The sequence below is a fragment of the Bufo gargarizans genome, chromosome 9 (genome assembly GCF_014858855.1).
Source record: "Bufo gargarizans isolate SCDJY-AF-19 chromosome 9, ASM1485885v1, whole genome shotgun sequence".
Classification (NCBI taxonomy): domain Eukaryota; kingdom Metazoa; phylum Chordata; class Amphibia; order Anura; family Bufonidae; genus Bufo; species Bufo gargarizans.
The window spans coordinates 9705230-9731262 of record NC_058088.1 but is presented as its reverse complement, the minus strand read 5'-3'; the positions used below and the strand labels follow the sequence as shown (position 1 = coordinate 9731262).

At 50.7% G+C, this 26033-nt stretch overlaps 1 protein-coding gene across 1 annotated transcript; it reads right to left on the bottom strand.

Moving 5' to 3' along the window:
• LOC122946620 (translation initiation factor IF-2-like) lies at positions 1-26033 on the bottom strand. The gene is made up of 4 exons (XM_044306361.1): positions 25282-26033; positions 22678-22839; positions 1497-1634; positions 1-122 (listed from the first exon to the last, which is right to left on the bottom strand). Exons 1-4 carry the CDS (start codon positions 25973-25975, stop codon positions 1-3), a joined length of 1116 nt encoding a protein of 371 aa, XP_044162296.1. The 5' UTR covers positions 25976-26033.

The following is a 26033-nucleotide window of genomic DNA, read 5'->3' as shown; positions in this document are numbered from 1 at the left end:
TTACTTGACCATGTCCCAGTCTTCCCACAGTTTGCCCCACTTTAAATAGGATCCTCTTTGTTTATACAGGATCCTCTCGTAGTTTTTCACTTTATCAACCAGGGCCAACCAATTGCTACAATCTGGAGCGGAAGAACAGAACCATAATCTTGAAACCAAGAGCCTAGCCAAGAACATAACCTTAATCAATAATTGGCGTTTTATGGGCTGGTAGTTAACCCCCGATAGGTCTCCCAGGACCCATATCCTGGGGGACAAGGGAACATCAATATTAAGTTTACGTGCCAAGGTAGTTTGGACCGATCTCCAATAGCTACCCACCAATGGGCAGCCCCAAAACAGATGTAGATGATCTGCCTCGGAGTCGCCACAGCGTGGGCAGTCAGAGGAGGCTCTAAGTCCTCTCCTATATAACCACTTAGGTGTCACATATATTTTGTGCAAAATATTAAATTGTACAACAATGTGATTAAAATTGTGTGAAACAAGTTTTAAACTTTCCCCTATATTTTCCCATTCTGGGGGACCCACCTCTGAAAGTGTCAAGGACCAGGATTTCTGCCCTGGAGAAAGAAGACCCGTACAAATTTTTTTCATTAAGTGTCTATAGCAATGTGATATTTTAATTTTCGTGACAGCTTTCTTAGTAATTAAATCGTGTAGAAATTCAGGAGTATCTATAAGAAGAAGGTGACTATTCAATGTGCTAGAAAGTGCTGACCTCAGTTGGAAGTATGCATACCACGCCACCTCACCCAGATTTGCCCTTTGCCCTAGCTCCATCGGGGGCAAAATTTGTCCACCACTGACCGCCTGATGTAGGTACTGAACATTCTTAGTCCTCCAATACTGGCAACAATTCAAGTCCCTCAAATTCAAAAGCTTTGGATTATGCCATAGTGGGGTACAAATAAGTGATGTCTTGACTCCACACCAACTCCTAATGGCCCGCCAGGTCTTTATGGCCATTCTGCAGAAAAGTGTATACTCAGTCTGTATATTTAATAAATAATCGGACTCCAATACAGTAAAGAAGTCCGTAAAACCTGAGTCTTTCACCACCCTGTTGCAGAAATGGCTATTTTCCCAGTCATTGAAAAAGCAAAGTTGGGAGGCCATAAAGTAACCCCTAAAATAGGGGAGGTTGAGACCTCCCCGATTGTAGGGCATAGAGAAATAGAGTGCCTTCAATCTCACCCGCTTCCGCCCCCATAGTAGATCATTCAACATCCGCTCTATCAATCTAAAATACTTGTCTGTAATCCATACGGGCGAGTTACGCAAGACATAAAGGACCTGGGGCAGTACTACCATTTTTATTAACGAGATTCTGTCCGCTCTTGCGTATACAATTTTTTGCCATATCTTGATTTTAGCCCTCAGTTTTGTCAGCAGGGGAATCAGATTAAGTTGTAGATATTCCTGAGGTTTAGCAGAAACTGAAATCCCCAGGTACTTTATTGAGTCAGAAACTGTTAACTGGTTATCCCAGTCACCTCGCAGCTCGTCTATGGGAAGGAGAACGGTCTTCCCCCAATTGATCTCTAAACCAGACGGCACAGAGAAAGAACCAACCAAATCCATTATGCGAGGGAGAGTGGTTTCTGTTTGATAGACAAAAGCCAGGATATCATCTGCATAAAGGGATACCCGATCATGCTTCCCCATTATGCCGAAACCAGCCACCTGCGGATCTTGCCTTATGCTAGCTGCTAAAGGTTCAATATAAATATTAAACAAAAGAGGCGAAAGAGGGCAGCCTTGACGGGTACCCCTTCCTAGGGTGAAGCTCTCTGTGATCGTATCATTAATCCTAATCCTAGCAACTGGGGAGCTATATAATAACTGAACCATCGCCATAAATTTTGGGCCAAAACCCATTTTTTTCATCACCTCCCAAAGAAAAGTCCACTCCACCCTATCAAAGGCTTTAGTAGCATCTAACGACAGGATGGAGCGGGTACCACATCCCGGGGACTGGATATTCATAAATAGCCTATGCAAGTTATGATGGGTGCCCCTGGTTGGCATAAAACCATTTTGGTCTGGGTGAATAATAGTGGCTATGACCCGTGAAAGCCTCCTAGCCAAAACTTTAGATAGTAACTTAGCGTCTGTGTTCAATAACGAGATTGGTCTATAAGAACTCATTTCTATCGGGTCTTTATCCTTTTTAGGAATTAAAACGATCAAAGCCTCCATCATAGAGCATGGTAGGCTCCCTCCCTGTGCTGCCTGGGAGAAAACCTCTAAGAGCTGAGGAAGAATGACATTGCTGTACTTGCGGTAAACCTCATATGGAAGGCCATCCATCCCAGGCGACGAGTTCCCCGAGACAGATCTCAAGGCCTCCTGGAGCTCCGAAAGAGATAGCTCCTCTTCCAGGTATTCTATTTGGGCTTCACTTAAAGTAGAAAGAGGAATCCTCTCCAGGAACCGCATCGCCAGGTCGGGTGACAAACCAGAAGAGGGACTATATATCTGAGTAAAGTATTGTAAAAACGTGTCCCTGATTCCTTCTGGGTCCGTTATAATTTCCCCCACTATGTTGCGGATCGAGACAATAGATTGATTTTTCCTGTCTTGTTGTGTGATTATCCTAGCTAAAAGCCTACCAGGACGTCCAGACTCCGAAAAATATTTTAAGCCCCTAAAGAATACTCTATGATTTGCTTTCTCTATTATATGGTTCTGCAAGGAGCAGCTGGCCTTCTGCATTTCTTCCCTGTTATGCTTAGTAGGTTGGCTGGTGAATCGCTCGGTTGTACCTACAGCAGCCTTGGCCAGTTCCTCCTCTTTTCTTTTAAATGTTCTCTTTACTGCAGCAATCTCGCTTATAAAAACCCCCCTCAAGTATGCTTTCAGGGCATCCCATACTACATTGATGTTAGCAGAGGGAAGATTCACCTCCCAAAAGGAGGACATCAGGGATTTAATGGACTGAAAATTGTCCATAATAGTAAGCCAGTATGGATTCAGCCTAAATCCTAACCCCCTATTATCCTTATTCTTCCCAATACAAACCTCAACCAGTACGGGTGAATGGTCCGAAACTGTCCTTACCCCATATCGTATCTTCCGGATATTGCTCAAATTGCTCTCATTGGTAAATGCTAGATCGATCCTGGACATTGCTCTACCACCCCTACTAACACAAGAGTATACTCTCTTTCCTCCGCCTAGATATTCCCATATATCCACCAGTCCAACCTCCGAACAGAACTGTGCCAGCGGGGAATTGCACACATTCCTCACCCGTTCTGCATCTAGTATGAGTCTGTCTTTATTAGGGTCCATAACCGCATTAAAGTCCCCCATCAGAACTAGCCGGCACTCTGATCTCCCTTCAGAGAAGCGTGTTAGCTGGATCAGTGGGTACATTGAGAAAGGCGGAGGTATATTAAAAAAAGCGAGAATATAGCTGCACCCATGTAGCTTACCATACAAGAAAATAAACCTACCCTGGTCATCTATATAAGATTCTATGAGGGTAAAGTCCACAGAATTATGAATCAGGACTGAGACACCCCTAGAGGAGCTGCTAAAGGTAGAGTGATAGGATTGGGAATGCCATCCCGTTGTCAAGCGGAACACAGTTTCTTTAGTGAGATGAGTTTCTACCATGCAAATAATTGCTGGAAGATATCTTTTTAATGCATCCATAATAGCTTGTCTTTTAACCCTTTCCCCCATCCCTCTAATGTTCCAGGTTACAATTCTAGTGGACATCCTTCACTGCAGACACAAAAAAAAAAAAAAAACCCATACCTGCAAGGTGGGTTTCCCCCTCCCCCCTCCGTTGGTCCGCCCGATCTAGTCAGCGAACCTCTAACCTCCGGCCATTCTCCCTTACCCTAGCCCCACCTCCCCTCCATAATAGTGTTACACAATTTCATATGTCCATTTGCTCCATCCAATCTAGCACTTGTTGTGGTTTTTCAAAAAATTGGGAAGTCCCATTGTAAATCACTCTTAATTTTGCTGGATATTGTAGGGAATATTTAATGTCCTTAGACGCCAAGCGTTTCTTTATCTCTGTGAAATTTCTTCTTTTTTCCTGAGTCTGCCGGGCAAAGTCTGGAAAAAAAAGCAGTTTGGTGCCCTGATATTCAATACGTGTACACTCTCTTGCTCTTCTCAGTATCATATCTCTATCGACGGACAATAATAATTTCATTAGAATGGCTCGCGGCGGCCTCCCTGGAATCGGTTTCCCTCCTGGTATTCGGTGGGCTCTTTCTATTTGAAACATGGAAGAAAAGTAATCACTGCCAAATTCTTTCAAGACCACATCTTTAAGTTGTTCCTCTAGCTGTCGGCCTTCAACTCCTTCTGGAAAACCAATTACACGAACATTATTTCGCCTTGCCCTGTTTTCCAGATCCTCCAGCTTATTTTGTAGTGATTGATTGTCTGAAGCTAGCAACGCGGTTTTAGATTTTAGAGTATCTATATCAATTTGCAGGGAGTCAACTATTTTTTCCACATTCTGAACTCGGTCCCGGATATTCGCTAGATCCTCTCTTATTAGGGCAATATCACTCTGCACTGAACCCAGCTGAATAGACATCCCTTGCACTAGGGTGCCGTTATTTTCCACGGCACACAAGATTTTATTCAAAACTGAGGGGTCATATTCTGTTCGCATTTGTGCAGCTTGCTTTTTTGCATAGGGACTTTCCCCGCCTGCCCCCTGACCTGCCTCCACTGATTCATCATCAGATAATTCATCGGTTTGGGGAATTTTTGCGGGTTTCTTCTGGTTAGCAGACAATTTTGTTTTAACTGTGTTCTTATCATTTGGGAGGGGTGATCTCAAAAACCTATCAATTTTATTCTCAGGAGTCTTAGACACCATCCTTACAGCAGCGGCATCCACCGACCGTCGTTTTGGGGCCATTTTCTTCCCTTTTTTTTTTTTTTTCTTCTCCCCTCTCTTTCCCCCCCTTCCCTTTCTTTATCAGTCCTCTATCCCCTCCTTTCCGAACTGTACGAAAGAAAGGGGGCAGGACCAGAAAAATTTCAGCTCCAATTTAGCAGGGGGCTCAATATAACAAAATTAAGATCACAGGTAACAGATAACAGTGTTCTCACGTGTCCAGTGCGTTCACAGTCCTGGTATACGCCACAAGCCTGGCAGAGAGTCCAGGGCCGCCCGGGCAAAAGGAGACAAGGAATCTCTTGCTGGTCACACGAACTGCAAGTTGCTGGTCACTCTGCTAGCCAAATCCAGGAATCCAGACACCTATCTCCAGCCACAAAGCGAAAACCCGGGCCAGCAGGGAGAGAGCAGCAGGAAAGATGCAGGGGCGAAGTCCCACAAGTCGCCAGCAGAGGGCAGGCACACCAAGGAGCAGCCGACTCGAGGCAAGCGCCGGCAATGCCACACACCAGGGCAAAGAAGCAGAGACCGTCGGAGGAAGAAACCAGGCACACCTCGACAGCAGCAGAGAGAGCGGACAACGACAGAGCCAGCAGAGAGGAAGGTGAGCCGCAGTGAATCACGGCCTCACCGCATTAGGCATCAGCTGTTCGGCACAGGAGCATGAGGAGGATGGAGGGAGGAGGCTTGCGGAAAGGGAGAGCGAGACGTGTAGCTCACGTCATCACGCCACCCCACCGTTGCTATTGCCAGTTTCTTAACCTAACCATTTCCCTTCAGCCCATGGCCCTTTGGCTGCCCCTCTCTTGCCCCTAGCTGGTGATGCCTCACCTGGCCTCATTGGTGGTGCACTCCTGAGCATAGGCACAGATCTTGTACTATACACTATGCATAGCACCACACTGACATTCTAATAAAGCATCATACATCAATTAACAAGCATCGGACAAGTGATAGGGGAAGGGGGGAGAGGGAAGCTTTATTGAAAGACATCTGGACCATCCATGATGGTGTAGTCTCTGAGCAGGCTTCAAACCAGCCTGGACAGACATCTTCTCCCAGTTCATCACCAGTAGAGTTGAGCGAACACCTGGATGTTCGGGTTCGAGAAGTTCGGCCGAACATCCCGGAAATGTTCGGGTTCGGGATCCGAACCCGATCCGAACTTCGTCCCGAACCCGAACCCCATTGAAGTCAATGGGGACCCGAACTTTTCGGCACTAAAACGGCTGTAAAACAGCCCAGGAAAGGGCTAGAGGGCTGCAAAAGGCAGCAACATGTAGGTAAATCCCCTGCAAACAAATGTGGATAGGGAAATTAATTAAAATAAAAATTAAATAAATAAAAATTAACCAAAATCAATTGGAGAGAGGTTCCATAGCAGAGAATCTGGCTTCCCGTCACCCACCACTGGAACAGTCCATTCTCAGATATTTAGGCCCCGGCACCCAGGCAGAGGAGAGAGGTCCCGTAACAGACAATCTGGCTTCATGTCAGCAGAGAATTAGTCTGCATGTCATAGCAGAGAATCAGGCTTCATGTCAGCCACCACTGCAACAGTCCATTGGCATATATTTAGGCCTAGCACACAGGCAGAGGAGAGGTTCATTCAACTTTGGGTAGCCTCGCAATATAATGGTAAAATGAAAATAAAAATAGGATTGAATGAGGAAGTGCCCTGGAGTCCAATAATATATGGTTATGGGGAGGTAGTTAATGTCTAATCTGGACAAGGGACGGACAGGTCCTGTGGGATCCATGCCTGGTTCATTTTTATGAACGTCAGCTTGTCCACATTGGCTGTAGACAGGCGGCTGCGTTTGTCTGTAATGACGCCCCCTGCCGTGCTGAATACACGTTCAGACAAAACGCTGGCTGCCGGGCAGGCCAGCACCTCCAAGGCATAAAAGGCTAGCTCTGGCCACGTGGACAATTTAGAGACCCAGAAGTTGAATGGGGCCGAACCATCAGTCAGTACGTGGAGGGGTGTGCACACGTACTGTTCCACCATGTTAGTGAAATGTTGCCTCCTGCTAACACGTTGCGTATCAGGTGGTGGTGCAGTTAGCTGTGGCGTGTTGACAAAAGTTTTCCACATCTCTGCCATGCTAACCCTGCCCTCAGAGGAGCTGGCCGTGACACAGCTGCCTTGGCGACCTCTTGCTCCTCCTCTGCCTTGGCCTTGGGCTTCCACTTGTTCCCCTGTGACATTTGGGAATGCTCTCAGTAGCGCGTCTACCAACGTGCGCTTGTACTCGCGCATCTTCCTATCACGCTCCAGTGCAGGAAGTAAGGTGGGCACATTGTCTTTGTAGCGTGGATCCAGCAGGGTGGCAACCCAGTAGTCCGCACAGGTTAAAATGTGGGCAACTCTGCTGTCGTTGCGCAGGCACTGCAGCATGTAGTCGCTCATGTGTGCCAGGCTGCCCAGGGGTAAGGACAAGCTGTCCTCTGTGGGAGGCGTATCGTCATCGTCCTGCCTTTCCCCCCAGCCACGCACCAGTGATGGACCCGAGCTGCGTTGGGTGCCACCCCGCTGTGACCATGCTTCATCCTCATCCTCCTCCACCTCCTCCTCATCCTCGTCCTCCTCGTCCTCCAGTAGTGGGCCCTGGCTGGCCACATTTGTACCTGGCCTCTGCTGTTGCCAAAAACCTCCCTCTGAGTCACTTCGAAGAGACTGGCCTGAAAGTGCTAAAAATGACCCCTCTTCCTCCTCCTCCTCCTCCTCCTGGGCCACCTCCTCTTCCATCATCGCCCTAAGTGTTTTCTCAAGGAGACATAGAAGTGGTATTGTAACGCTGATAACGGTGTCATCGCCACTGGCCATGTTGGTGGAGTACTCGAAACAGCGCAACAGGGCACACAGGTCTCGCATGGAGGCCCAGTCATTGGTGGTGAAGTGGTGCTGTTCTGTAGTGCGACTGACCCGTGCGTGCTGCAGCTGAAACTCCACTATGGCCTGCTGCTGCTCGCACAGTCTGTCCAGCATGTGCAAGGTGGAGTTCCACCTGGTGGGCACGTCGCATATGAGGCGGTGAGCGGGAAGGCCGAAGTTACGCTGTAGCGCAGACAGGCGAGCAGCAGCAGGATGTGAACGCCGGAAGCGCGAACAGACGGCCCGCACTTTATGCAGCAGCTCTGACATGTCGGGGTAGTTGTGAATGAACTTCTGCACCACCAAATTCAGCACATGCGCCAAGCAAGGGATGTGCGTCAAATTGGCTAGTCCCAGAGCTGCAACGAGATTTCGCCCATTATCACACACCACCAGGCCGGGCTTGAGGCTCACCGGCAGCAACCACTCGTCGGTCTGTTGTTCAATACCCCGCCACAACTCCTGTGCGGTGTGGGGCCTGTCCCCCAAACATATGAGTTTCAGAATGGCCTGCTGACGTTTACCCCGGGCTGTGCTGAAGTTGGTGGTGAAGGTGTGTGGCTGACTGGATGAGCAGGTGGAAGAAGAGGAGGAGGAAGCCGAGAAGGAGGAGGTGGCAACAGGAGGCAAAGAATGTTGCCCTGCGATCCTTGGCGGCGGAAGGACGTGCGCCAAACAGCTCTCCGCCTGGGGCCCAGCTGCCACTACATTTACCCAGTGTGCAGTTAGGGAGATATAGCGTCCCTGGCCGTGCTTACTGGTCCACGTATCTGTGGTTAGGTGGACCTTGCTACAGATGGCGTTGCGCAGTGCACACTTGATTTTATCGGATACTTGGTTGTGCAGGGAAGGCACGGCTCTCTTGGAGAAGTAGTGCCGGCTGGGAACAACATACTGTGGGACAGCAAGCGACATGAGCTGTTTGAAGCTGTCTGTGTCCACCAGCCTAAATGACAGCATTTCATAGGCCAGTAGTTTAGAAATGCTGGCATTCAGGGCCAGGGATCGAGGGTGGCTAGGTGGGAATTTACGCTTTCTATCAAATGTTTGTGAGATGGAGAGCTGAACGCTGGCGTGTGACATGGTTGAGACGCTTGGTGACGGAGGTGGTGGTGGTGGTGTTGGTGGTACATCCCCTGTTTGCTGGGCGGCAGGTGCCAACGTTCCTCCAGAGGCGGAGGAAGAGGCCGAGGCGGCAGCAGCAGAATAGGCCGAGGCGGCAGCAGCAGAAGAGGTAGCAGGGGGAGCCTGAGTGACTTCCTTGGTTTTAAGGTGTTTACTCCACTGCAGTTCATGCTTTGCATGCAGGTGCCTGGTCATGCAGGTTGTGCTCAGGTTCAGAACGTTAATGCCTCGCTTCAGGCTCTGATGGCACAGCGTGCAAACCACTCGGGTCTTGTCGTCAGCACATTGTTTGAAGAAGTGCCATGCCAGGGAACTCCTTGAAGCTGCCTTTGGGGTGCTCGGTCCCAGATGGCGGCGGTCAGTAGCAGGCGGAGTCTCTTGGCGGCGGGTGTTCTGCTTTTGCCCACTGCTCCCTCTTTTGCTACGCTGTTGGCTCGGTCTCACCACTGCCTCTTCCTCCGAACTGTGAAAGTCAGTGGCACGACCTTCATTCCATGTGGGGTCTAGGACCTCATCGTCCCCTGCATCGTCTTCCACCCAGTCTTGATCCCTGACCTCCTGTTCAGTCTGCACACTGCAGAAAGACGCAGCAGTTGGCACCTGTGTTTCGTCATCATCAGAGACATGCTGAGGTGGTATTCCCATGTCCTCATCATCAGGAAACATAAGTGGTTGTGCGTCAGTGCATTCTATGTCTTTCACCGCTGGGGAAGGGCTAGGTGGATGCCCTTGGGAAACCCTGCCAGCGGAGTCTTCAAACAGCATAAGAGACTGCTGCATAACTTGAGGCTGAGACAGTTTCCCTGGTATGCATGGGGGTGATGTGACAGACTGATGGGGTTGGTTTTCAGGCGCCATCTGTGCGCTTTCTGCAGAAGACTGGGTGGGAGATAATGTGAACGTGCTGGATCCACTGTCGGCCACCCAATTGACTAATGCCTGTACCTGCTCAGGCCTTACCATCCTTAGAACGGCATTGGGCCCCACCATATATCGCTGTAAATTCTGGCGGCTACTGGGACCTGAGGTAGTTGGTACACTAGGACGTGTGGATGTGGCAGAACGGCCACGTCCTCTCCCAGCACCAGAGGGTCCACTAACACCACCACGACCATGTCCACGTCCGCGTCCCTTACTAGATGTTTTTCTCATTGTTATGGTTCACCACAACAACAAATATATTATTTGGCCCAATGTATTGTATTCAAATTCAGCGGGATATAAATTTGAGGCCTAGTATTTAGGCGCTGGGTGACCGGTATGGATTTAGTGACAGAATTAGACTTGGAAATGCACAGAAGCGTGTGTGTGTGAAGTTATTCTGAATGACCCAATGTGCACCTTGAATATTATATACCCTTTTAGGGATAGATTTCAAATAGCTCTGATATAGCAGAAACCACTAAATTATGAAATTGTTAAATTGGGAATTGTATTTAAACCCAGAACAAAAAATGTGCTTTGACGGACACTAAATAACTTTCCCAGCCACAACAGGACAGCGTTAACGAGAGATTTAGCAGGATATAAATTTGAGGCCTAGTATAGAGTTGAGCGAACACCTGGATGTTCGGGTTCGAGAAGTTCGGCCGAACATCCCGGAAATGTTCGGGTTCGGGATCCGAACCCGATCCGAACTTCGTCCCGAACCCGAACCCCATTGAAGTCAATGGGGACCCGAACTTTTCGGCACTAAAAAGGCTGTAAAACAGCCCAGGAAAGAGCTAGAGGGCTGCAAAAGGCAGCAACATGTAGGTAAATCCCCTGCAAACAAATGTGGATAGGGAAATGAATTAAAATAAAAATTAAATAAATAAAAATTAACCAAAATCAATTGGAGAGAGGTTCCATAGCAGAGAATCTGGCTTCCCGTCACCCACCACTGGAACAGTCCATTCTCAGATATTTAGGCCCCGGCACCCAGGCAGAGGAGAGAGGTCCCGTAACAGAGAATCTGTCTTCATGTCAGCAGAGAATTAGTCTGCATGTCATAGCAGAGAATGAGGCTTCACGTCAGCCACCACTGCAACAGTCCATTGGCATATATTTAGGCCCAGCACACACACAGGCAGAGGAGAGAGGTCCCGTAACAGAGAATCTGGCTTCATGTCAGCAGAGAATCAGTCTGCATGTCATAGCAGAGAATCAGGCTTCACGTCAGCCACCACTGCAACAGTCCATTGTCATAAATTTAGGCCCAGCACCCAGGCAGAGGAGAGAGGTCCCGTAACAGAGAATCTGGCTTCATGTCAGCAGAGAATCAGTCTTCATATCATAGCAGAGAATCAGGCTTCACGTCACCCACCACTGTAAGAGTCAATTTTCATAAATTTAGGCCCAGAACCCAGGCAGAGGAGAAAGGTCCCGTAACAGACAATCTGGCTTCATGTCAGCAGAGAATCAGTCTTCATATCATAGCAGAGAATCAGGCTTCACGTCACCCACCACTGTAAGAGTCAATTTTCATAAATTTAGGCCCAGAACCCAGGCAGAGGAGAAAGGTCCCGTAACAGACAATCTGGCTTCATGTCAGCAGAGAATCAGTCTTCATATCATAGCAGAGAATCAGGCTTCACGTCACCCACCACTGTAAGAGTCAATTTTCATAAATTTAGGCCCAGAACCCAGGCAGAGGAGAAAGGTCCCGTAACAGACAATCTGGCTTCATGTCAGCAGAGAATCAGTCTTCATATCATAGCAGAGAATCAGGCTTCACGTCACCCACCACTGTAAGAGTCAATTTTCATAAATTTAGGCCCAGAACCCAGGCAGAGGAGAAAGGTCCCGTAACAGACAATCTGGCTTCATGTCAGCAGAGAATCAGTCTTCATATCATAGCAGAGAATCAGGCTTCACGTCACCCACCACTGTAAGAGTCAATTTTCATAAATTTAGGCCCAGAACCCAGGTAGAGGAGAAAGGTCCCGTAACGGACAATCTGGCTTCATGACAGCAGAGAATCAGTCTGCATGTCATAGCAGAGAATCAGGCTTCACGTCAGCCACCACTGCAACAGTCCATTGTCATAAATTTAGGCCCAGCACCCAGGCAGAGGAGAGAGGTCCCGTAACAGAGGATCTGGCTTCATGTCAGCAGAGAATCAGTCTGCATGTCATAGCAGAGAATGAGGCTTCACGTCAGCCACCACTGCAACAGTCCATTGGCATATATTTAGGCCCAGCACACACAGGCAGAGGAGAGAGGTCCCGTAACAGACAATCTGGCTTCATGTCAGCAGAGAATTAGTCTGCATGTCATAGCAGAGAATGAGGCTTCACGTCACCCACCACTGCAACAGTCCATTGGCATATATTCAGGCCCAGCACCCAGGCAGAGGAGAGAGGTCCCGTAACAGAGGATCTGGCTTCATGTCAGCAGAGAATCAGTCTGCATGTCATAGCAGAGAATCAGGCTTCACGTCAGCCACCACTGCAACAGTCCATTGTCATAAATTTAGGCCCAGCACCCAGGCAGAGGAGAGAGGTCCCGTAACAGAGGATCTGGCTTCATGTCAGCAGAGAATCAGTCTGCATGTCATAGCAGAGAATCAGGCTTCACGTCAGCCACCACTGCAACAGTCCATTGTCATAAATTTAGGCCCAGCACCCAGGCAGAGGAGAGAGGTCCCGTAACAGACAATCTGGCTTCATGTCAGCAGAGAATTAGTCTGCATGTCATAGCAGAGAATCAGGCTTCATGTCAGCCACCACTGCAACAGTCCATTGGCATATATTTAGGCCTAGCACACAGGCAGAGGAGAGGTTCATTCAACTTTGGGTAGCATCGCAATATAATGGTAAAATGAAAATAAAAATAGGATTGAATGAGGAAGTGCCCTGGAGTCCAATAATATATGGTTATGGGGAGGTAGTTAATGTCTAATCTGGACAAGGGACGGACAGGTCCTGTGGGATCCATGCCTGGTTCATTTTTATGAACGTCAGCTTGTCCACATTGGCTGTAGACAGGCGGCTGCGTTTGTCTGTAATGACGCCCCCTGCCGTGCTGAATACACGTTCAGACAAAACGCTGGCTGCCGGGCAGGCCAGCACCTCCAAGGCATAAAAGGCTAGCTCTGGCCACGTGGACAATTTAGAGACCCAGAAGTTGAATGGGGCCGAACCATCAGTCAGTACGTGGAGGGGTGTGCACACGTACTGTTCCACCATGTTAGTGAAATGTTGCCTCCTGCTAACACGTTGCGTATCAGGTGGTGGTGCAGTTAGCTGTGGCGTGTTGACAAAAGTTTTCCACATCTCTGCCATGCTAACCCTGCCCTCAGAGGAGCTGGCCGTGACACAGCTGCCTTGGCGACCTCTTGCTCCTCCTCTGCCTTGGCCTTGGGCTTCCACTTGTTCCCCTGTGACATTTGGGAATGCTCTCAGTAGCGCGTCTACCAACGTGCGCTTGTACTCGCGCATCTTCCTATCACGCTCCAGTGCAGGAAGTAAGGTGGGCACATTGTCTTTGTAGCGTGGATCCAGCAGGGTGGCAACCCAGTAGTCCGCACAGGTTAAAATGTGGGCAACTCTGCTGTCGTTGCGCAGGCACTGCAGCATGTAGTCGCTCATGTGTGCCAGGCTGCCCAGGGGTAAGGACAAGCTGTCCTCTGTGGGAGGCGTATCGTCATCGTCCTGCCTTTCCCCCCAGCCACGCACCAGTGATGGACCCGAGCTGCGTTGGGTGCCACCCCGCTGTGACCATGCTTCATCCTCATCCTCCTCCACCTCCTCCTCATCCTCGTCCTCCTCGTCCTCCAGTAGTGGGCCCTGGCTGGCCACATTTGTACCTGGCCTCTGCTGTTGCAAAAAACCTCCCTCTGAGTCACTTCGAAGAGACTGGCCTGAAAGTGCTAAAAATGACCCCTCTTCCTCATCCTCCTCCTCCTCCTCCTGGGCCACCTCCTGTTCCATCATCGCCCTAAGTGTTTTCTCAAGGAGACATAGAAGTGGTATTGTAACGCTGATAACGGTGTCATCGCCACTGGCCATGTTGGTGGAGTACTCGAAACAGCGCAACAGGGCACACAGGTCTCGCATGGAGGCCCAGTCATTGGTGGTGAAGTGGTGCTGTTCTGTAGTGCGACTGACCCGTGCGTGCTGCAGCTGAAACTCCACTATGGCCTGCTGCTGCTCGCACAGTCTGTCCAGCATGTGCAAGGTGGAGTTCCACCTGGTGGGCACGTCGCATATGAGGCGGTGAGCGGGAAGGCCGAAGTTACGCTGTAGCGCAGACAGGCGAGCAGCGGCAGGATGTGAACGCCGGAAGCGCGAACAGACGGCCCGCACTTTATGCAGCAGCTCTGACATGTCGGGGTAGTTGTGAATGAACTTCTGCACCACCAAATTCAGCACATGCGCCAAGCAAGGGATGTGCGTCAAATTGGCTAGTCCCAGAGCTGCAACGAGATTTCGCCCATTATCACACACCACCAGGCCGGGCTTGAGGCTCACCGGCAGCAACCACTCGTCGGTCTGTTGTTCAATACCCCGCCACAACTCCTGTGCGGTGTGGGGCCTGTCCCCCAAACATATGAGTTTCAGAATGGCCTGCTGACGTTTACCCCGGGCTGTGCTGAAGTTGGTGGTGAAGGTGTGTGGCTGACTGGATGAGCAGGTGGAAGAAGAGGAGGAGGAAGCCGAGAAGGAGGAGGTGGCAACAGGAGGCAAAGAATGTTGCCCTGCGATCCTTGGCGGCGGCAGGACGTGCGCCAAACAGCTCTCCGCCTGGGGCCCAGCTGCCACTACATTTACCCAGTGTGCAGTTAGGGAGATATAGCGTCCCTGGCCGTGCTTACTGGTCCACGTATCTGTGGTTAGGTGGACCTTGCTACAGATGGCGTTGCGCAGTGCACACTTGATTTTATCGGATACTTGGTTGTGCAGGGAAGGCACGGCTCTCTTGGAGAAGTAGTGCCGGCTGGGAACAACATACTGTGGGACAGCAAGCGACATGAGCTGTTTGAAGCTGTCTGTGTCCACCAGCCTAAATGACAGCATTTCATAGGCCAGTAGTTTAGAAATGCTGGCATTCAGGGCCAGGGATCGAGGGTGGCTAGGTGGGAATTTACGCTTTCTATCAAATGTTTGTGAGATGGAGAGCTGAACGCTGGCGTGTGACATGGTTGAGACGCTTGGTGACGGAGGTGGTGGTGGTGGTGTTGGTGGTACATCCCCTGTTTGCTGGGCGGCAGGTGCCAACGTTCCTCCAGAGGCGGAGGAAGAGGCCGAGGCGGCAGCAGCAGAATAGGCCGAGGCGGCAGCAGCAGAAGAGGTAGCAGGGGGAGCCTGAGTGACTTCCTTGGTTTTAAGGTGTTTACTCCACTGCAGTTCATGCTTTGCATGCAGGTGCCTGGTCATGCAGGTTGTGCTCAGGTTCAGAACGTTAATGCCTCGCTTCAGGCTCTGATGGCACAGCGTGCAAACCACTCGGGTCTTGTCGTCAGCACATTGTTTGAAGAAGTGCCATGCCAGGGAACTCCTTGAAGCTGCCTTTGGGGTGCTCGGTCCCAGATGGCGGCGGTCAGTAGCAGGCGGAGTCTCTTGGCGGCGGGTGTTCTGCTTTTGCCCACTGCTCCCTCTTTTGCTACGCTGTTGGCTCGGTCTCACCACTGCCTCTTCCTCCGAACTGTGAAAGTCAGTGGCACGACCTTCATTCCATGTGGGGTCTAGGACCTCATCGTCCCCTGCATCGTCTTCCACCCAGTCTTGATCCCTGACCTCCTGTTCAGTCTGCACACTGCAGAAAGACGCAGCAGTTGGCACCTGTGTTTCGTCATCATCAGAGACATGCTGAGGTGGTATTCCCATGTCCTCATCATCAGGAAACATAAGTGGTTGTGCGTCAGTGCATTCTATGTCTTTCACCGCTGGGGAAGGGCTAGGTGGATGCCCTTGGGAAACCCTGCCAGCGGAGTCTTCAAACAGCATAAGAGACTGCTGCATAACTTGAGGCTGAGACAGTTTCCCTGGTATGCATGGGGGTGATGTGACAGACTGATGGGGTTGGTTTTCAGGCGCCATCTGTGCGCTTTCTGCAGAAGACTGGGTGGGAGATAATGTGAACGTGCTGGATCCACTGTCGGCCACCCAATTGACTAATGCCTGTACCTGCTCAGGCCTTACCATCCTTAGAACGGCATTGGGCCCCACCATATATCGCTGTAAATTCTGGCGGCTACTGGGACCTGAGGTAGTTGGTACACTAGGACGTGTGGATGTGGCAGAACGGCCACGTCCTCTCCCAGCACCAGAGGGTCCACTAACACCACCACGACCATGTCCACGTCCGCGTCCCTTACTAGATGTTTTTCTCATTGTTATGGTTCACCACAACAACAAATATATTATTTGGCCCAATGTATTGTATTCAAATTCAGCGGGATATAAATTTGAGGCCTAGTATTTAGGCGCTGGGTGACCGGTATGGATTTAGTGACAGAATTAGACTTGGAAATGCACAGAAGCGTGTGTGTGAAGTTATTCTGAATGACCCAATGTGCACCTTGAATATTATATACCCTTTTTGGGATAGATTTCAAATAGCTCTGATATAGCAGGAACCACTAAATTATGAAATTGCTAAATTGGGAATTGTACTTCAACCCAGAACAAAAAATGTGCTTTGACGGGCACTAAATAACTTTCCCAGCTACAACAGGACAGCGGTAACGAGAGATTTAGAGGGATTTAAATTTGAGGCCTAGTATTTAGGCGCTGGGTGACAGGTATGGGTTTAGTGACAGAATTAGACTTGGAAATACACAGTAGCGGGTGTGTGTGAAGTTATTCTGAATGACCCAATGTGCACCTTCAATATTATATACCCTTTTTGGGATAGATTTCAAATAGCTCTGATATAGCAGGAACCACTAAATTATGAAATTGCTAAATTGGGAATTGTACTTCAACCCAGAACAAAAAATGTGCTTTGACGGACACTAAATAACTTTCCCAGCTACAACAGGACAGCGGTAACGAGAGATTTAGAGGGATTTAAATTTGAGGCCTAGTATTTAGGCGCTGGGTGACAGGTATGGGTTTAGTGACAGAATTAGACTTGGAAATGCACAGAAGCGTGTGTGTGAAGTTATTCTGAATGACCCTATGTGCACCTTCAATATTATATACCCTTTTAGGGATAGATTTCAAATAGCTCTGATATAGCAGAAACCACTAAATTATGAAATTGCTAAATTGGGAATTGTACTTCAACCCAGAACAAAAAATGTGCTTTGACGGACACTAAATATCTTGCCCAGCAACAACAGTACAGCGGTGGGTAACGAGAGATTTAGAGGGATTTAAATTTGAGGCCTAGTATTTAGGCGCTGGGTCACCGGTATGGATTTAGTGACAGAATTAGACTTGGAAATGCACAGAAGCGTGTGTGTGAAGTTATTCTGAATGACCCTATGTGCACCTTCAATATTATATACCCTTTTAGGGATAGATTTCAAATAGCTCTGATATAGCAGAAACCACTAAATTATGAAATTGCTAAATTGGGAATTGTACTTCAACCCAGAACAAAAAATGTGCTTTGACGGACACTAAATATCTTGCCCAGCAACAACAGTACAGCGGTGGGTAACGAGAGATTTAGAGGGATTTAAATTTGAGGCCTAGTATTTAGGCGCTGGGTCACCGGTATGGATTTAGTGACAGAATTAGACTTGGAAATGCACAGAAGCGTGTGTGTGAAGTTATTCTGAATGACCCTATGTGCACCTTCAATATTATATACCCTTTTAGGGATAGATTTCAAATAGCTCTGATATAGCAGAAACCACTAAATTATGAAATTGCTAAATTGGGAATTGTACTTCAACCCAGAACAAAAAATGTGCTTTGACGGACACTAAATATCTTGCCCAGCAACAACAGTACAGCGGTAACGAGAGATTTAGAGGGATTTAAATTTGAGGCCTAGTATTTAGGCGCTGGGTGACAGGTATGGGTTTAGTGACAGAATTAGACTTGGAAATACACAGTAGCGGGTGTGTGTGAAGTTATTCTGAATGACCCAATGTGCACCTTCAATATTATATACCCTTTTAGGGATAGATTCCAAATAGCTCTGATATAGCAGGAACCACTAAATTATGAAATTGCTAAATTGGGAATTGTACTTCAACCCAGAACAAAAAATGTGCTTTGACGGACACTAAATATCTTGCCCAGCAACAACAGTACAGCGGTAACGAGAGATTTAGAGGGATTTAAATTTGAGGCCTAGTATTTAGGCGCTGGGTGACAGGTATGGGTTTAGTGACAGAATTAGACTTGGAAATACACAGTAGCGGGTGTGTGTGAAGTTATTCTGAATGACCCAATGTGCACCTTCAATATTATATACCCTTTTTGGGATAGATTTCAAATAGCTCTGATATAGCAGGAACCACTAAATTATGAAATTGCTAAATTGGGAATTGTATTTCAACCCAGAACAAGAAATGTGCTTGAACGGACACTAAATAACTCGCCCAGCTACAGCACTAGGGACAGATTTAGCTGGATATAAATTTGAGGCCTAGTATTTAGGCGCTGGGTGACCGGTATGGATTTAGTGACAGAATTAGACTGGGATATGGCCAAAAAATAAACAGACTATTGCTGGTTAAATGCACTTGGTGTGACAGCTTCACCCTGATGTAGGCTTTAGCCAAAAAACAACCACACCATTGAGGGTTAAATGCACTTGGTGACAGGCGCAGCTTGCCCCTGATTTTGTATATGGCCAAAAAATGAACAGACTATTGCTGGTTAAATGCACTTGGTGTGACAGCTTCACCCTGATGTAGGCTTTAGCCAAAAAACAACCACACCATTGAGGGTTAAATGCACTTGGTGACAGGCGCAGCTTGCCCCTGATTTTGTATATGGCCAAAAAATGAACAGACTATTGCTGGTTAAATGCACTTGGTGTCACAGCTTCACCCTGATGTAGGCTTTAGCCAAAAAACAACCACACCATTGAGGGTTAAATGCACTTGGTGACAGGCGCAGCTTGCCCCTGATTTTGTATATGGCCAAAAAATGAACAGACTATTGCTGGTTAAATGCACTTGGTGTGACAGCTTCACCCTGATGTAGGCTTTAGCCAAAAAACAACCACACCATTGAGGGTTAAATGCACTTGGTCGCAGCTTGTGCTGGCGCACCACAAGACACAAAATGGCCGCCGATCACCCCAGAAAAATGAGACTGACAAACGGTCTGTGCAGCCTAAAAACAGTGAGCAATTGAGGATCAGCAGCTCAATGATCCACAGCTGCAGATCGATCAGTTAATCAAGTCCTTTGGAGGAGTTAATCTGCCTAATCTCGCCCTACTGTCGCAGCCGCAACCTCTCCCTACGCTAATCAGAGCAGAGTGACGGGCGGCGCTATGTGACTCCAGCTTAAATAGAGGCTGGGTCACATGGTGCTCTGGCCAATCACAGCCATGCCAATAGTAGGCATGGCTGTGATGGCCTCTTGGGGCAAGTAGTATGACGCTTGTTGATTGGCTGCTTTGCAGCCTTTCAAAAAGCGCCAAGAAAGCGTCACAAAAGCGCCAAGAAAGCGACGAACACCGAACCCGAACCCGGACTTTTACGAAAATGTCCGGGTTCGGGTCCGTGTCACGGACACCCCAAAATTCGGTACGAACCCGAACTATACAGTTCGAGTTCGCTCATCCCTAGCCTAGTATTTAGGCGCTGGGTGACAGGTATGGGTTTAGTGACAGAATTAGACTTAGAAATACACAGTAGCGGGTGTGTGTGAAGTTATTCTGAATGACCCAATGTGCACCTTGAATATTATATACCCTTTTAGGGATAGATTTCAAATAGCTCTGATATAGCAGAAACCACTAAATTATGAAATTGCTAAATTGGGAATTGTATTTCAACCCAGAACAAAAAATGTGCTTTGACGGACACTAAATAACTTTCCCAGCCACAACAGGACAGCGGTAACGAGAGATTTAGCAGGATATAAATTTGAGGCCTAGTATTTAGGCGCTGGGTGACAGGTATGGGTTTAGTGACAGAATTAGACTTGGAAATACACAGTAGCGGGTGTGTGTGAAGTTATTCTGAATGACCCAATGTGCACCTTGAATATTATATACCCTTTTAGGGATAGATTTCAAATAGCTCTGATATAGCAGAAACCACTAAATTATGAAATTGCTAAATTGGGAATTGTATTTCAACCCAGAACAAAAAATGTGCTTTGACGGACACTAAATAACTTTCCCAGCCACAACATGAAGAGGGCAATGGCAATACGCTCGGTCCACCACACCACCTACCATACCAGAACTACCCTCCTAATCCCATAGAAATAAACACGCAACACCACTGCCTGGATTTAATCGGCCACAGCAGCCGTTTATTAAATAAATACATAACATCATTAACATATAAATTAACCCAGGGCGAGGGGAGGTCCTAGAAGCCCCAATAACCTCATAACACCACTAAAACCTGCGTCTCCATCTTGCCCCCAGCCGTTGAACCCAGCTCGGAGGCAGCAACTGATGGACGCGTAGTTATTTACTACCAGCTCCTCAATGAGAGTCCAGCCCCTCCCGCGGGGCCCTCCCATCCTCAGATACCACCATCTTCTTCCACTTCAAGGACCTCCCCCGCCTCCACGACTGCCGCGACAAAATAACAAAGGAAACCAACCCAGACCCCCCCCATACCCTATCACCAAAGGGCCGGGAGGGTGGGCGTTCGCTTGCCCTGGCCGCACTGTCCTCTCTCTCCCGCCTCTTCCCCTCGCAAGCGCTAGCCACGCCCCCACCCCCTCCCGCTCCCCTGACAACTCGCGCCTAACTGACCCAGTCTCCCACTTAACCCTTACCTCACCTGTCCTTTCGCTGCCATCACCTCTTCATGAACGGCCTCCCCCACCGCTGCGCTCCTCGTCCGGCCTGACTTGAAGAGGGCAATGGCAATACGCTCGGTCCACCACACCACCTACCATACCAGAACTACCCTCCTAATCCCATAGAAATAAACACGCAACACCACTGCCTGGATTTAATCGGCCACAGCAGCCGTTTATTAAATAAATACATAACATCATTAACATATAAATTAACCCAGGACGAGGGGAGGTCCTAGAAGCCCCAATAACCTCATAACACCACTAAAACCTGCGTCTCCATCTTGCCCCCAGCCGTTGAACCCAGCTCGGAGGCAGCAACTGATGGACGCGTAGTTATTTACTACCAGCTCCTCAATGAGAGTCCAGCCCCTCCCGCGGGGCCCTCCCATCCTCAGATACCACCATCTTCTTCCACTTCAAGGACCTCCCCCGCCTCCACGAACGCGCAGCTTGACCTCCTCAAGCCTGCGCGTCCCTCCACATCCCCAACGCCGTTTCCACACCACTCTGGAGCCCCAGAGACCACAAATCTGTTCCCACCGCATTCAAATGGACCCCATCCGCTCTCCAAAAAGCCCCTTCACCCTTCTCCAGCTCCACATGTCGCACCACCACCGCCCCATTCTTTGCCATAAAACGACCCACCGCCCTGTTCACCTTTATCCGGGCCTTGTTAATGCTGTCCACCGACCGTGCCCCCCTCCAAACCGACCGCGGAACAATGTCCGACCAAACCGTCACTATACCTGGAAACAGCGCCCAAATCCTCAACAAATCGAACTTGACGTCCCTAATCAATTCCCTAAACGGCCTCCTACCCAGATCGTTGCCACCTACATGAAGCACCAACACATCCGGAGGGCGATCCAACCGCGCAAAGCGATGAACCTCCCGCAACACTCCCCCCCACAACATCCCCCGAACCCCCAACCACCGGACCGTGGCTACCTCCGGACTAAAACCCAACTGGCGCCCGCACGGCCGCACATCCGCTCTAACCGCCCCCCAAAAAACATAGGAGTGACCCAAGATCCACACCAAGGCCGCCGCAACACCTGCGAACAACAAAAGAAAAAATAAATTCACACCAACACACTCCCCCTTACAAAAACCCCAACCGAACATACGATTTAAACCGCGCCGACTCCCAACGCCCAATTCTCCTAATCCCCTCCGCACTGACCCCCAACCTAGCCGCCTCCGTCGCGGCCCCAATCCGAAACGAATGCCCAGCATATCCTACCGCCGGCACGCCCAATCCTCTCAAACATTTCTTAAACACTGCCAGAAACTGAAATCTGGACAAAAAGGAACCATCCTCATGCCGAAGAAATGGCAGCGCATCCTTGGTAATCCCCGCGCCGTAAGCGCCCGCACACCGCACCGGGCACATACCACAACCCGGGACCGCAAACAACACAAACTGCCGCCCCCTGCCCTCCTGATCCGTTTTGGACCGTCGAATCCGAACCACAACCCTGTCCACCGCTAACTCAACATCATCACACCGCAAACCCCCCGCTCTCCGAACACTGCCACTCACCAACTCCCCTAATCTAAACGCTCCAAAGAACGCCAATGCAAAAGCCGCCCTGAACAACCCCAGCTCCCAACCAGACTTACAAATGATACTTAACTGCACGCCCACCCGCAACAGCAACTCAAAAGACACCGGCTTCCTCTGATCCGGCACCTTGGGCTCCCCCCTGCGCCAACCCTTCAACACCTGCCGCACCAGGAAACCCTTCGTCAAATCAGGCAGCCGCCTCAACCTAAACCCAAAAGCTACCCCTGCCATAAAACGACTCACTTTGGACACTGTCCACCCCTCCCTCTTCAAACAACCCAGCAACTCCACCAGCCTAACCTCCCCGCCCCCAACACCCGTCCCCCTGGCATCATTCCAACACTCCCAGGTCGTCCACGCCTTACCATACTCCTTCCAAGTACCCGGACTCAGCGAATCCCTCAACAACCCCATCACTTCTCCTCCAGGATCCCCCAGAGCCACGGCGGACACTCCAGACCCTCCTCCTCCGCTTCTGGCGCTAGAAGCCGGAACCGCTCCCACTGCGAACGAGAAAGAGAATCCGCCACTGAATTAGACACACCAGCAACATGCTCCGCCACCACCCAAACATTAATCGACAAACAACGCAACACCAAAAACTGCAACAGCCGAACCACTGGCGGGGAAGACGCTGACAAACTGTTAATAGCCTGTACCACCCCAAGGTTGTCACAATGAAACCGGACCTTCCGATTCCCAAATCTCTCACCCCACAACACTACCGCCATAACAATCGGAAACAGCTCCAACAACGCCAGATTCCTCACCCATCCTCGGGTCACCCATGCCTCCGGCCACCTGCCCGCACACCATTGTCCCTGGCAATAAGCCCCAAACCCCACCCCCCCCGACGCATCCGTATACAATTCGAAATCCACGGAATCACACAACCCCCCCATAACCAGCGTCCGCCCATTATACTGCCCCAAAAATTCCGCCCACACCCTCAAATCCCCCTTTAACTCCTTGCCCAACCGTACGAAGTGATGAGGCGCCGACACCCCCCCCGTAGCCGCCGACAACCGTCTGCAAAAAATCCTCCCCATCGGCATAATCTGACAAGCAAAGTTGAGCTTCCCTAACAACGACTGCAAATCCCGCAACCTGATCTTCTCCTTCCCTATGGCCCGCTCAATACCGCAGCGCAAATCCAGTAACTTATCCTCAGGCAGCCTACACTCCATCCGCTCCGTATCTATGACAATCCCCAAAAAACATAACTCCGTCACCGGACCCACCGTCTTCTCCCGCGCTAACGGCACCCCAAAACGCTCAAAAACCGATTGCAACGTGTGCAACAACAAGGAACACACCCGCGAATCCGCCGGCCCCAAACACAAGAAGTCGTCCAGGTAATGTATCACCGACTTACAACCCGACACTTCGATCACCACCCACTCCAAAAACGAGCTAAAAGTCTCAAAGTACGCGCACGAGAGAGAGCACCCCATAGGCAAACACCGATCAACAAAATACGCCCCCTCCCAAAAACAGCCCAACAACCCCATGCTCTCCACGTGAACCGGAAGCAGACGAAAAGCCGCCTCAACGTCAACCTTTGCCAACAGCGCCCCCCGCCCCCACCTCCTCACCCACCTCACAGCCGCGTCAAAGGAAGTATAAACCACCGAGCAAATCTCAGGATCAATACCGTCATTGACCGACGCACCCTTGGGGTAAGACAAATGATGAATGAGCCGAAACTTATTCGGCTCCTTCTTCGGCACCACCCCCAAAGGAGACACCTTCAGATTCGGGAGCGGTGGCTCCCTAAACGGACCCGCCATCCGCCCCAGCTCAACCTCTCTCCGCAACTTGTCCCCAACCACTCCCCCATGCTCAAGCGCAGACCTAAGGTTCTTGTGAACAACAGGCCCCGCCGCCACCACAGAGGGAATGCGAAAACCAAAACGAAAACCGTCCCCCAACAACCTAGCCGCTTCCCGATCCGGATATCTATCTAGAAACTCCTGCATCACGTCCACCCGCACCGGAGTCAGTCCCTTTTCCAGCCCCCTCACCCCCCCGCTGCCGTCCCCCCTTAAAGCAACGGCTCGCTCCATGGGGCCCACCGCACCCAGTGCATTCATGCTTGAATTTGCATTTTGCCCCAAACCTGCAGTTTCCCTCATTAAAGAGGAAACACAGCCCCTTTGCCGACGCAGCCGCCAACGCTCCTGGAGAAGACCCGCCCGGCTCCCCCCGAAAGGACTGCCCAGCCCTAGGCGCCGCCGTCACCCTCAGCCACAGCCCGATGTCCTTGTGATCCCACCGGATATCAGGCCTAACCGCCTTACGCTGCCGGAACTGCTCATCATACCGGAGCCAGCCCACCCCACCGTAAACCCGATACGCTTCCCCTATGGCGTCCTGATAGCAAAACAGCGCCGAACAGCACTCCGGGGACCGTTCCCCAATGACACTAGCTAAAATGGCAAACGCCTGAAGCCAATTAGCAAATGTCCGCGGAATCAGCCGATGCCGCCGCTTCTCCTCCTCCTCCACCTTCTTACCCTCATCCTTCTTCCCCCTGTCCAAGTTAAACCGTTCCAACGGGAGCAGCGAAAAAATCTCCACATACTCCCCCTTCCATATCTTTTCCCGCACCTCCTGCTTCAAATGAGCCCCCAAAGGGCCCTCAAAGCACACATACACCTCGCCACGCGCCCTGTCATCCAACCTCTGCCCCTCCGCATCCCCCCCAACCTGCGTCTCCACCGACACTGACCCAGCCGCCCCCCCTGACGCCCCAGCCCCCAACCCCGGCAACACTCCCCAACCCTGCAATGGCGACCCCCCTCCGGACCCCAACCCAGACAACCATCCTGCCAGCCCCCCCAACAACTGCCCCAACCCCTTACCTAACTCACCCATGGCCGCCCCACCCCCAGCCCCCCCCACCGGGAAGCCCTGCGCTAAAATGGGTCCCCATGCAATCTCACCAGGCACCACGGGCGCTGTGACTCCCGCTGCCGCTGATCCAGACTCCCGCCGCACCGACACTTCACTGGCGTAGCTCCCAGACGTCGACGGCTGCTCCTCCTGGACCACCTGGACGACCCTCTGGACCACACTGGAAGGCCCCCGGGCCGGAACCGCGGCGTCCGTGTCGACGAGGGGACCCTCTACCTCACCGCCTCGATCTTCTCTGGGCCTGCACGGGGAATCCCCTCCATCCCATGCAGCCCGAAGCACCTGGAACTCATCCTGCCGCCGAGTGGACCGCCCGCTGTAAGAAGGCCCAGGCCGGACCACCGTTCCTGGTCCCGCATCCATGAAGACCGCCGCCGGGAGCGGGGGAGGGGGCGTCCCGCTCCTCTCAGGGCCCCGCCGTGTAGTGGGATTCCTCCCGCGGCGAGGGCGACTCACTGCAGGCCGAGCGGCCGCCCTCCGCCGCGGAGGGTCCGCAGAGGGGCTCCCGACTCGGCGCCGGGCCCGGGGGGTGCTTTCAGGGCTGAGGCGCGCCGGTGGGTGACCCCGCCGCGGCCGTGCCGCCCGTTCAAGAGGGGTAGCCACAGGAGCAGGCAAAACTCCGCACGCACCCACCTGCTCCTGCAGCCAGCCAGGCCCCCGCACCTCCGCCTCTCTCCTCAGCCACTCCAGCAGCTGCTCCACCGACATCCCCTGAGCCGACATCTTAACGCAGGTCCGCTCCGTTCGCTTGCCCTGGCCGCACTGTCCTCTCTCTCCCGCC

Bases quoted from the DNA above. Each gene is read 5' to 3' on its own strand.
- LOC122946620 (XM_044306361.1), bottom strand. From the start codon at position 25,975: ATGTCGGCTCAGGGGATGTCGGTGGAGCAGCTGCTGGAGTGGCTGAGG. The intron at 22,840-25,281 runs GTGAGATTGCAT...TCTCGTTCGCAG, and splicing joins CACAGCGCCCGTGGTGCCTG to TGGGAGCGGTTCCGGCTTCT. The intron at 123-1,496 runs GTGACTGGGATA...CTTCCGCTCCAG, and splicing joins TCCCATAGACGAGCTGCGAG to ATTGTAGCAATTGGTTGGCC.